Source organism: Pangasianodon hypophthalmus, chromosome 19, assembly GCF_027358585.1.
Source record: "Pangasianodon hypophthalmus isolate fPanHyp1 chromosome 19, fPanHyp1.pri, whole genome shotgun sequence".
Classification (NCBI taxonomy): domain Eukaryota; kingdom Metazoa; phylum Chordata; class Actinopteri; order Siluriformes; family Pangasiidae; genus Pangasianodon; species Pangasianodon hypophthalmus.
Window position 1 is genome coordinate 17,078,351 of NC_069728.1, and position 14,043 is coordinate 17,092,393.

General features: G+C 35.0%; 1 protein-coding gene across 1 annotated transcript; it reads right to left on the reverse strand.

The window, feature by feature from the left end:
• Positions 1 to 3,495: 3,495 nt before the first annotated feature.
• LOC113531917 (protein unc-93 homolog A-like) lies at positions 3,496 to 11,194 on the reverse strand. Its single transcript, XM_053242037.1, has 5 exons — positions 11,050 to 11,194; positions 10,150 to 10,331; positions 5,876 to 5,891; positions 5,659 to 5,833; positions 3,496 to 3,779 (listed from the first exon to the last, which is right to left on the reverse strand). Exons 1-5 carry the CDS (start codon positions 11,137 to 11,139, stop codon positions 3,496 to 3,498), a joined length of 747 nt encoding a protein of 248 aa, XP_053098012.1. The 5' UTR covers positions 11,140 to 11,194.
• Between the last annotated feature and the right edge of the window lie 2,849 nt (positions 11,195 to 14,043).

Sequence of the window (14,043 nt, forward strand, 5' to 3'; positions counted from 1 at the left end):
ATAAATGTATTAATTTTAGAAAGTTAGCATATTTTGACTTGAAGTTTAAAAGATCAGTGAATCAAAAGATTTAACCTTGTATGAACCTAGAATTTTAAACTGGTGCTGTTCCCAAACCAGGAGGCTGTGATGCTTTCCATCAGGTTGCTCTCGATGGCGCAGGTGTAAAAGTTTTTAGAGTGTTTTTAGGGTGTTAATGTGACACGACCATGACAGGTCCTGCGTAATGTGAACACTAAGGTACCGGAAACGAGCGCATTTACATAATCCTGTGATTTGTAGCTGCACTATTGTCAGAGCTGCTGTTATAGAAAATTATTCAACATCTTCTGACCAATCAGATTCAAGAACTCAGTGCTGTGATCTCAAGAATAAAAACGAATGGTGGAAGGATTCTTCTCTTCTTTTCTTTATGAAAAAGGACATTTCTCATATAATGTACAACTATTCTAACAAGAATACATAAAAGTGAGCATTAAGCAGACTTTAAGAGGCAACAGAAAATATTGCTGAACGAATGTTTTTCACACACTAACATATTGTCTTAGTTTAAATTCCTCCCAAAAACATGTCTGGTGGTGCAGGTGGTGTGGTGAGGGGAACGTTGGATGCTAGTGGTCCAGGTGTGACAGGCTTGAGGCATGATGTGTGGAAGGAGAGTGCTAGTCTACTATGGTGTGGCAGATCCAGCTTGTACGTGACGTCATTGATGCAGCGGAGGATCTTGTATGTGACAATGTACCTGGCAATGCACTTCTTGCAACCTTGAATGTTTCTAATGTTTTTAGTCGATAACCATACTCGGTCGACAGGTTGAAACTGTGGGGTTTCTCCTTGATGTCGGTCACCAAATTCTTTGTTTTTCTGAGCCACCTGTTCTAAGTGCCTGTGTGTATTTTCCCACATATTCTGCATAAAATAGAGGTCACTTACTGAGGTACTTCTTTAAATGAAATAAATATATTAATATTAATATATATTAACAAACATTAAAGTAAATAAAAGATATACATCCAAAATGAACCAGGTCAAATGTGTGTTTTTTTAGCTATAACCTAGAAACATGGCATGTAAATTTCATAGGAAACACTTAACATTAGTTAATGCATTAGCTTACATGAACTAACAATATGCAATATATATTTTTTTCCGCATTTATTAATATACGTACCTTTTCGTTGTCGATAAATCCGCATCTATCAAAAATCTTTGAATAACTTTTGGTCTTCATTGTCTGATGATGATCGGAGCAAAATTCAGTGAAGCTCTGACGGACGGTCTAGAAGGAGTTTGTAAAAGTAAGTTTTTCAAAAAATTCACAATGGCGGAAAGTTTTTCACCGACCAAGGCACATTTGGTATCATTATTTTTGGCATGATCCAAGGAATCTAACCAGACTGGATTCATAACAATAGACAAAAGAAATGAAAAGTTATTAGGGTTTTTATTATTTTTCTTAGATTTTTTTGACCACAAGGTAAGCCCTGCCCCCAAACTTTTTGAGTACCTTCAGGGCAAGGGGATGATGACACGTATCCAGTTTCATAATGATACTCCAATGCGTTTGTAAAACACAGCATCTTAACACACAATTCAACATGTTTTGATCACTGTAGTGCCACTGTGTGGCTGATCAAGGCGAGATTTTGCACCATTGTAGAACACTGGAGTACTACCATCCCTTAAAGTTTCAAGTCTCTAGGCCTTACAGTTTGGTCTGCACGATCAGTTTTAGGGCAGAATAATAATAATAATAATAGTTATAATAATAATAATAATAATAATAATAATAATAATAATAGATATAGGTGCAAGCTGAAATTTTGGAGCCAAACACAACAGAGGCAAAGTAAGGAGCTAAGCAAGCATCAGATCATGACCGACAGGTCAGTTTGCTTTATGAACACAAAATCCATAACTTATTGCTGGCATGGACTGAAGAACCATGCTTTTCATCTCGTGAGCACTAGGTGGCGCTGTTCTGAAATCATGCAGGTACTCTCAAGTCACGATGAGGTATATATAAGTTTGGCCTGAATACACTAAAGCATTACGGAAATATAGCCTCACCTCCATTTCAGATTCGATTTTTGTGAAAATCAGACGATGTTATATAGTTATAGTTATGTACTGTCTGTTCTGTCTTGTGCTGTCTGCACATGTTTGCACTTGTGCACTTTACGTTTAATTTATGTAATTTATGTAGTCCCCGTAGTTCTGTGTTGTTCTGTGTTGTCTTATGTGGCACCTTGGTCCTGGAGAAACGTTGTTTCGTTTCACTGTGTACTTGTAAATGGCTGAAATGACAATAAACTCCACTTGACTTGACTTGACTTGAACCATCTAGGAGGAGTTCGAAAAAGTAGGTTTTCAAAGCATTTCAAAATGGCGGACAGCAAGTTCAGCCGACAATGGCATAATTTGTATCATTGTTCTCAGCATGACCCAAGGAATCTATTAAGACGAGTCTCATGGCTATAAGCAAATGTAATCAAAAGCTATCAGCATTTTTTATAACTTTTGTTATAATTTTGTGCTGATGACACATACTGAGTTTCGTAACAACACACCAATATGTTCGTAAAATACAGCATTTTACGTCTAAATTCAAAATGGCTGACACCAAGTACGGCTGACAGAGGAAAATTTGATTCGGTATGCCCCACAGAATCTAAAGAGACCAGTTTCAGGATTTTAGGACAAATCGTTCAGAAGTTATAAGCAAAAATATGTTTTTTTCATATCTCATGAGCACTAGTTGGCACTGTTCCGAAACTGTACAGGTGCCCTTAAGTCATGATGGCTATGACATACACTATGTTTGGTCTAAATACGATAAAGCATTATGGAGATATCGCCTCACGTCCATTTCAGCGTGCTCGCCATCAAATTCATTTGCACGTTATTCGAGAATGGTTTGGTCCATCAAAAAACTTTTAATAACTTTTTGCCAGCATGGTCTAACGATGATCTGAGTCAAATTTGGCGAAGAGCCAATGAACCTTCTAGGACGACTTCGAAAATAGGTAGTTGTTTTTTTATTTTCAGAAAATGGTGGAAAATCTAGTCGGGCGGAATTTTGTTTCTAGCCCTTACGGTCCAAAAGTTATTAGCATAAACATGAGTGCAACTTTGACCTGTGGCGCAGTAGGGTTTGAGATGGAGACTCTAAATTTGCTAAAAGGTATATTCAAACTGTTCCCAACAAGTATGCAAAATTTCGTAACTTTCCCGCTAGCGGTTCTATGGGCTGCCATAGATTTCAAGAGCGGAAGAAGAAGGAAGAATAATAATAAGAAGAAGAAGACTAACGATTAAAAGAGGTGCCTACGCACCTGCGATGCTTGACCCCAAATAATAATGACTGTTTGTTTCTTTGTTTAAATGCAAAGATGTTAGCTATGACTAAAGAAGCCACCACTCATGACTTAGCTGCTGACCCCCTCAAAAAAAAAAAAAAAAAAAAAAAAAAAAACAGACTCTCTGTATCCTTGCCTATAATCTTGTCTGACTAATAATTTTCTGGTCTTTAAGCTGCATCTCGTCCAGCTTGTCAGTGTCACGTTTCACTGCTGGAGTAGGATGCTTGTACTCATTGTACTCCACCCAGAGGTACGTCACCATGGCCAGCAAAAGAACTGCGATGAGGATGTAGAGTTTGGTGGACAGACAGATGAACGTGCTGTACGCGAAGGCTATCACGAAACCCAAAGACTCCCACATGCGATAATTAGCGAATGCTGCCTCCTTGTGGTGAGGGAACAGAGTGCCGTATAGTGCTGGAATGGAAAAACACATGGAAAGTTATTGGAACCTCTTCTGTGAGGTATACTTACACAGAGCTACATAACACCTACATAAACCCTTCATTAATAAAGTCGTCTCTCTTGGTTATAATGTGACACAGCTTGCTAAGTCAGGGATATTTGGAAAATTTAACAAATTTAACAATCATTGCTTTTTATAAGGATTTTATGAATATTTATAACTGTCATGAAAGAGTTATGCATATTTTATTGACTAAAGTGTTTCATTTTGCTATTTATAAGATTTGTATAATTGCTTACATTCTTGCCATGACACCATAATGACATAATGAGCTGTATATGTACAATGGATATAAAAAGTCTACACACCCCTGTTAAAATAGCAGTTTTTTTGTGATGTAAAAAATGAAACCAAGATAAATCATATCAGAACTTTTTTCTCCCTCAGTGTGAAATTACAACGTATAAAAATTAAGTGAAAAACAATCAGAAACATTTTAGGGAAAAATAGAAAATCTCATGTGCAAAAGTAATTATCATACAGACGTCATCAGTGAAATTATTCTGATTAATTATTTATATATGGTCTATTTATATTTATGGCCTTTAATTAAAGTACTTTAAAAATGGCTTTTTATAAGACTAAAACAGTCATGAAAGAGTTATGTATATTTTATTAACCTTCATGTAGTTAGTCCCTATTAGTCACCCTAGTCATCCATGTTTTCCCTCTTTGGTTGTTGGAGCATTCTGCTTATGTCTGTGTCTGTGTTTTGTCTGTGTGGTTAGATTTCGGTTACTGTTTGCTCTGTGAATAGCTTTTGTTCTCAAGTTTCATCAAAAATTCTTTTCAAGTTTTCCTGGCCTTGCCTTGCCTAGCCTAGCATTAGCCTAGCCCTTTGTTGTTCTAGTTTTTTGGTTATGTCCCAGTCCTTGTTTGTTTATTAGTTGCTTTTTCATTGAAGAGATTCTGCATCTGCATCTGCCACCCTGGACTCTCCTTGGCCCCCTTATGACACTTTATGTAAAGGCGTTTTTTTTGTTTTGTTTTTTTTTGTTTGTTTTTGATAAGATAGACTTAAAGTGAAAATGCTAATAATGCTCATACTCAAGTTCCTTTTAACTATTGCACTTTTTGACTCTATAGTATACAGTTATAGAAGAGAAATGATTTATAATGACATTATCCAGATGTCACCCAGATGAGGATGGGTTCCCTTTTGAGTCTGGTTCCTCTCAAGGTTTCTTCCTCATGTCGTCTCAGGGAGTTTTCCCTTTGCCGCTGTTGCCTCTGGCTTGCTCATTAGGGATAAAGTAAAGCTGTTTGGTGACAATGTCCATTGTTAAAAGCACTATATAAATAAAATTCAAGAATTTAATTGAATTAGCTAATTTTATGCTTTTGCCAATCTTGATGTTCATTTTTGTTTTGGTTTTTTTTGGGTTTTTTTTTTTTTTTTTTAGTAATTTTTATGACTATCTATGACTACTATACTAAATGTCATGATGCTATAATGACAGGTTTATACTTTTTTTTTCTCACTATAGAGAATTGACATGTTTTTATGTGATCTTGAGAGTGAGAAATAATTTTGGAAATTATTATCTTTGTTTAATTTTTCAGTTAATCTCACTTGGTAGATTGATATGTTATATCACATCATCACAGTGCATCAGAAATGCACAGACCTTCAAAATGATGCTCAAATGTAAAAATGTGTCACAGCCCATATGTACAGTATGCTAACAAACATCTATGCTATGCCTAAGTCAGGTGTTATGTCAACTTGACTACTAGTTTTTATAATAGCGGATGCCTCATGTATATGACACCAGCATTATCAGATTGATTCTTATGTAAGAAAGATGATTGAGTTGTTAAGAGTCTCACCATTGGCTTGTGTTTGCCACACAGCATCTGCCATACCCCAGAGAGCAGAAAACACGAAGAAGACAGGCAGCTGGTCCGGATGAGGCCTCCAGTACAGCAGAGCTATCGCAGAGCTCAGGTTTATCACAGCGGCTATGAGGAGAAAGTGGCGTAAATACCAATAAGAATATGTAAGAATTCAGTACCAACTTCCATAACCCACTCTGTCCTACCTCACCTGGGCTTTTACACACCTGGGACAGTGTCGGCTAATTTACAGGTACTCACACGGGTACTCAAGTGTGTGTGTGTTTTTTCGCAAATATCTTTATTGTTGATTTTGTGTGACATACTATGTATGGAAAGGTGCAAGCTCTGAAAAACAAATATTTTAGAAATCCACAGTCCAGCATGTGTAGCTTTCTCATTATTGATTATGAAATTATTATTGAATATCTCAGTATTAATTATGAAAACTTAATTTTAAAAAGAGGGAATGGAGATAGACTTTAAAATCAAATAAACTCAATTTTGTACAGTATAATTCCAATTGTTAATGCAGTTGTTAATGAGGAACACACAATACACCATCTCTCTCTCCCTCTCTCTCTCTCTCTTTCTCTCTCTCTCTCCCTCTCTCAAAAACAAAAAATCCCACATGGCCTGTCATTTTACATAGAAAGCATAAACTCCTCTGTGCTGAAGGCTTACCAGCACATTTTTTAGAATCTGTTTATTATTAGCCTTGGATTATGTGGAAGGTCTGTCGTACAAGTCCCTGTGTATGAGCTGTTACTATAGAAACAATAACATATTACAGTGAGCGCTTTAATATAAACCTGTCGTTCACGTTACAGCCGGAGCTACTGTCCGAGCCATGCTGGTATACAAAATAATGCACACCTATCGATCAGTCAGATTCGAGAATTCAAATGTGCTGAGGCATAAATATATATAATAAATCAAACCAAACATTAGGTAGCATTAGAAACAATCCCCAGATCTATAACTTTTATGTTCATTTGTGTAAATAAGTTTATTTAATGCTAAACACGAGGGAATTTTTTTTTTTATCCAGGAGTTTAAAGACATTAAATGCATCGAATGCATAAAAATCAAGCATATTGCATGGAGCAAATAAAAATAAAAATGATATGTGAGTGAAAGAGGGTATTGTGCAAGAATTTCAGTCAATTAAAAGTGTATTTAGGAAGTTAGAATTACACCTAAATTATACTACATTTCCTGTTTGTATCCTTTAAAAAGCACATAGTTGTAAAGCCTTACAGTTTGCCCGCATTCTAGTACAGTTGAGGTCAAGAGAGCCGGGGGGGGGTGAAAACTTTTGAACAGAATGGAGATGTGTACATTTTTCTTATTTTGCCTAAATATCATATTTTTTCATTTAGTACTGCCCTTCAGAGGCTACAGAAGATAGTTACATGTTTCCCAGAAGACAAAATAAGTTAAATTTATCCTGATCTTCAAATGCAAAAAGTTTTCACCCCCCGGCTCTTAATGCATGTTTTTCCTTCTGGAGCATCAGTGAGCGTTTGAACCTTCTGTAATAGTTGCATACGAGTCCCTCAGTTGTCCTCAGTGTGAAAAGATGGATCTCAAAATCATACAGTCATTGTTGGAAAGGGTTCAAATACACAAAAAATGCTGGAAAACCAAAGAATTTGTGGGACCTGAAGGATTTTTCTGAAGAACAACAGGCAGTTTAACTGTTCAGGACAAACAAGGGACTCATGAACTACTATCAGTAAACAAAAAAACACAGCTGTGGATCATTCAGGTAACAACACAGTATTAAGAATCAAGTGGATGTAAACTTTTGAACGGGGTCATTTTTATAAATTCAACTATTATTTTCTCTTGTGGACTATATGTAAACAACTTTTATGTGAAATATCTTATTCAGGTCAGCACTAAATAAACAATAACATGCATTTTGTATGATCCCTCTTATTTTGGTAAAATAATTAACAGTTTGCAGATTCTGAAAGGGGGATGTAAACTTTTGACCTCAACTGTAAGTTCTGAGTAGCGATTCATTTCAGTTCTTCTCTGTATGACCTTTTACCCAGCCTTGTTTTTGCCTTTCTGCCTTGTCTCTCTGGTTCTGATGTTTTTTCTGATCTGATGTTTTTGTGGAACTGTTTTTTGACCCCTCTCTTAATCTCATCCTTTGTATTTGTGTATTTTGGTAACAACCCTGGACTAAGTATTGACACTATTTTTTTTTTTTACTGCAATAAGTCTCCAGAATATGGATCCATATTCTGTCCCTGAGTACCTTTTGTTACAAGTGTTCATACCATTTGTAGTATCTCTGGGACGTGAGTCTCATCTGAATCTGTAATGTTAGATTTCTTTATTAATTTATAGACTGCTCATTCCTGAGTCTGTAAAGATTACGCCGTGTTTTCTCTTCTATAAAACAACCGATAGAAAAACCCTGGGTTCTATTTGTATATTTACTATATTTACTCTGAATTGAATTGTTGGAAAAACTCTGAAAAATGATATCCTGTGGGAAAAGAGATTTCACACCTTTCGTTTAATATAAAGACTCGCGGTTAATATAAAGAGGCACTCACTCCTTTTCTATCATCTGTAGCCAAAACTAAATCAAAACCCAGTAAGTTAAAAAAATGTTGAACAATAAAATACAGACGACATTTAAAATGACCTGTCAAAAAAAGCGACATTTTCCCTAGCACAGGTAAAGTGTATACGTTATGGTCATGTGACCTACTTATGATCAAGCACAGTTTGCACAGGCATGTGGCCTACAGCAAACGCTTGTAAAAAGGTTCAAACAATCAGTTTGTCCTAAAAATATTGAAGGTATACATAGTTTGCATGGAACTTTTGGTGTAATGACCATGCGTACATCATGAACACACTCCCATCTCTTTTATTTATACAAAGATCACCTGTCCTGAGCGAATCAGTTATAATTACTACATACATTCTCTGACAACATTATTTATCAGACACATGTCTGCAAATCATATCCGGTCCAAATAGTGCTTAAGTCACATGAAATCAACAAAATGCAACCACATTGCCTTCACTCATTTGAATTCAAACAAATATTTTCATTTTTTAAAATGAACTTTGTGTAGGTCTAATGGTTTGTATGCAGTGTAATACAGTATTTGTGTGCAGTCCTTGTGGAAATATGATTAGTTGTAGTATTTATATGAATTGTATATGTTTAACGTTTTAGGTTTTAGTGATTGGTGTGTTGGTATCCAAGCCAATTAAAAAGATTTTTGATATGATCTTTGGGTACTTGGAAGGTATTAATTCCACCTTTCAAGGAGGAACATCGCTAATTCTTCATCCAGCTTCATCTCTTTCACCAGTAATAAATGACTCCGCCATGTAAAATGCTGTTGGTGTTTATTCTGATTTTACTAAGTTTAGCATAGAATGATTTTTTTTGCTTACAGGAGAATTATCCGGCTGCGCTGGGTGCTTAGCGATGTCAGACTGAAATAAGGGTGGAATGAAGGGGTTTGGGGGACTGTCTATAAAATGCTTGATGGAGACTCATCAAAATACAAACAAACCTTCTTCTGGACTAGAAGGCAGTTTTCCAAACATGTTTCCTCAGCCATGTAAATCACTTATGCTGAGGCCATGGCTTAAACCATAATTTTTTTTAAAATCATGTTCTACATATTTTTCCACACTATTTTTTTCTAGTAAGAAAAAAAAATCTAATTTAAGAATGTACAGTATTTAAACTTTTTTTTTTGACAGTGTATTTAGAATTGCAATTTATATTTAATCTGTAAATGAATTTGACACTACTGTTGGCCTTTATAGGTAATAGTTATTGTTTAGTCCTGTTTTTACTGTAAAGTACACTTGAGTGCAAAAGTCTGAATAAAATAACCTCTATTGTACAATTTAACTACAAACATATATTAATCCAAGAAGTAAAAAAAATTAAACGTGAGTATGTCTTATAAAAAGACAAAAAACATATATTAGTAAACCAACAAAATAGTTTAAGAAAGACCCAATGGATTGGCAAACATTGTAAAATATTAATTAGAGAATTTTTATATAGTGAGTTCGTAGAATTTTTATATCATTAATTATTTTTACAAACTATATACTGTATAATGCCTATTAATTTTATAGGATGTTTATATATATATATATATATATATATATATATATATATATATATATATATATATATATATATATATAAAACTTTTTTTTGTATTTATATCTTAACATACACTTTTTATAGATTTGTAATAATGTTAACCTCAGTAAAATTAGGTTAGGGTCGTTATTACAAATGTGTTGTTGGTATACATAAGTACATATATTTCTTTGTCTTCTTTATTTTATCCTAAAGATATGCAAACATTTGCACTCAGGTATAAATTATATAAACAACAGTACGAGGCGGTGATGATTACACAAACCATAAGCTTCCAAATTGTTCATTCATGAATGTTTGTAGACGAACAGGCTCACCATCCAGGGAAGAGATTTCCAAAAGAATAGCTGATGTAGCAGGCCATGCAGATGAAGATGGTCCATTTACAGCCCAGGTTTTTGATCATGATGGGAGGCAGAAACATGGAGGACAGAATGATGGTTCCGTAGATGACGCTCACCGAGATAACTCCCATTCCTTGCTCTGCGTTTAGACTGCTCTGTGATACACAGCATAATACACAACATACTCTCAAAACCTAATATAAGATATAAGTATAAGATAACAACATTCCGGTGTTAACCTAATGTAGTTTACATTTGTGCACTAAAAGTAGTAAAAGAATTCTTCTGAGAAATTGTAGTGCGTTTGTTTTTTAATTTTTCACATGATGTCACAAGATGTTTATTTGAATTCACATGCAGTGGGGTCCAAAAGTCTAAGACCAGTAATAAAAATGCTTTTAGATTTTTTTAGTGTGTAGCCAGATGACAGGATTTCCCTCGTGGTACTGTGTAAACTTGACTTAATTACTAAGATGTCAGTCTTTTAAATATATAATTAATATTACACGAATTCATATTTATATGACTATAACCAAATCATGGCACTTCTGACTTCTTTATATGTAAGGATATAAACATTCGGGGGCATGCTGTTTTAGGAAAATAATCAACGACTCAGTGGTGTAATGCAACGTGAAGTGGAAGTTACCACCCTGAAATTTGATTTCCATTAACAGCATGTCCCAAAGTGTTTTGTTCCTATAGAGTCTTAGATTATGTGAGATCACTATAGATTATGTGAGTATCTGCGTATGGGCTGTTACTATAAAAGCAATAGTATACAATGTTAGAAAGAGCACAATTATATAAATCTTTCATTTGCAGCTGCACTACTGTCAGAGCTGCTGTTATAGAAAATTAAGACATGATTACCTGTAGACTCTGCAGTTCTCCATAGGCCATAAACAAGAGCAAAAACCCAAAAGACACCACAAGCACATTTTTGGTATTTCGGCTTATCATTTTGGCAGATTAAAAATCCTGTAAGTGGAAAAAAACGAGAGAAAAGCCACAAAATGTCAGAACAGCAGCTCATGACAAGATGGCTGCTGTATGTCAGATTTTCATACACTTCATATACTGATTAACACCTCAACATAAAGGTCTGCCTTTCTTCCAGACAGACTCGTCTTTTATGAGTTAGGGTGTCAGTGTTATGGCTTTGTCCTGACCACTAGAGGTCCCCCTTGAGTGTTTTTATTAGTTTTTTTTTTGTGTGTGTGTCTGTAATTAAGTTTAATTGTGTTATCCACACAAACTGATATGGATTTGATTGGATCATGTAACTATAGTGAATAAATCTGTAATGTAGTATGTAATGCCTTATGACTGCATTATAACAGGTTATAAATGTATTCATAGGTGTATTATATTCATATATACATGTTGTGGTAACACTTCCTGTGAAGGTCATGTCTACTGTATAATAAAATATGAAAACATTCATAACATGCTATAATGCTTTATAAGTTTGAATCAATTCAATTCAGTTTTATTTGTATAGTGCTTTTAACAATGGACATTGTCACACAACAGCTTTACGGAAATATATAAACTCAGGATATAAATTTTAAATTTATGAATTTATCCCTAATGAGCAAGGCATAGGTGACGGTGGTGAGGAAAAACTCCCTGAGACGATACGAGGAAGAAACCTTGAGAGGAACCAGACTCAAAAGGGAACAGATCCTCATCTGGGTGACAACAAATAGTGCGATTATAAATAATTCCCTTCTATAACTGTATATGGTCAAAAAGTGCAATTATGTAACCATGGAAATTCATTATAGTTTTCACGTGAAGTCTACTTTGTTGAGGTTATCAACTGTTCACTGATGGAGACTTGAGTGCAAAACTGTTTGTGGAAATTGCTGTCCTAAAGCTATAAAAGCAATTATTGTCCTAAGCCATGATTCATAATAGTCATAAGTACATAATCATTATAATGCCTTATAAATCATAAGTGTCTGAATATACACTACAATTAATAGGAACCTTTTTTATGCATTTTGAATTCTTAACTTACACCATATGGCCAAAAGTTTGTGGACACCTGACCATCACACCCATATGTGCTTTATGAACATCTCAATCCAGATTTATTCCCCTTTTACTGTTATAGTAACCTCCACTCTTCTGGGAAGGATTTCCGCTAGATTTTGGAGCAACTTTGTGGCAACATTTTGGGGAAGAACCACATACGGGTGTGACGGTCAGGTGTCCACATACTTTTGGCCATATAGTGTATATCATTATAAGTAGTGTTCGTAACTCATTAAAATCAACTCAATTCCACTTTGTATAGTGCATTATGCTTAATCATAGGCACATCTAAGACACCCTAACCTGCAATATCATTTGTTTGTTTACTATGTGTCTCACATTAATTAACAGCTCACAAATACAACATATAAAGCATTATAAATAGGTTATAGAGCCATATGTGACTCACATATACTGTACAGTATGGCAAGTACAGCTATGTACATTCAGTTACTTGTTAAAGATATATTTTCATATAATGTGTTACGAACACTGCCTATAATGCATTCTGTTAACATTTTTAAATAACTGCTATAAACTGTAATGCTTTTTCATAAATAATTATAATAATGTATATAATGCCTTATGATTGCAGTACAGCAGGTTAGGCACCCGAGTAGCAAGGTCCAGTCATTTTAACCCACATGATAACATATATTATATAAGGCAATTGATTATAAGTGTTTTACTGCTTGCATTTGGCGACTGTAGAATAAACTGTGCATCTCCACCCATCAATAAAGGGCTCATATATACATGACAATGTGCATTTATGAGTTGTTTTCAGATGAGCTCCATCATTTTGTTCTGATTGACTTCCTCGTTGTCAAAAGAATGTTCATAACACATAAAGAATGAACTTTGCTCTGAGCCCAAGAGACGCATTGCTGCCAAGAATCCACTCTGCAGTGATTCCTGATTATTCTCCTTAAACACAGCAGTCTGTTTTATTGCTCTGAATGTGTAACTGATGGGACGTTGCTGATAACAACTGGGCAACCACGTTCCTCACTCAAAAGCAGTCATCAAACTCTTCGTGTGAAACTTGTGTCTCTTAACACTGTGGTTTAGATTAGATACACATAGCAGTGGAAGAAATAAAGCACTTGGGATCATGATGTTATAGAGAAATAATCAACAAAAAGGTGATGCAATGAAGTAGAGTTAATGTTACCACTCCAAAGCTGATTATTTCCAATAATAGCAGGTTCTGAAGTGTTTTATTCTTCTTACACAGCAATTTGCCAAAATTTGCATTTTTTCAAATTTATTAATTAATGAATCATACTTTTTATCCATTTGCAGGTGCATTTAATGCTGTGGAACATCCACAAAACAAGTTACCACTCACACTATAGCAGCTATAAACAGTCGTTTCCTCACCAGCTTCTTTTTTCTCTCTCTTGAAGTTAATGAGACAAAAAAAACAGAGCTTTTCATGTTACGAAGAAACCGAAAAACATAAAATTCTCTGTCCGTACCAAAGCACTGACACTGGAGACTCCGCCCATAAATGTCACATAAACATCTCCTCACAGAAAACTTCACCATATCAACATTTGTTTGTTAAGTAACAGCATATTTTTAAATTTTACTTCATTAGTAGTTTTTGATTATGTGAAGAGTTTGTAGCTGCACTAATGCAAGTGCTGCTGTTATAGAAATTTAATCAACACCTTCCAACCTATCAGATTTGAGAATTCAGCGCTGTGGCCTAAAGAATAATAAGGCATGGTGGAAGTGTTCTTCACTTCTTTTTCTGTACAACTATTCTAACATCCATTCAAGGCTAAATACAGTCCGGTCCATAAGTATTTGGACAGT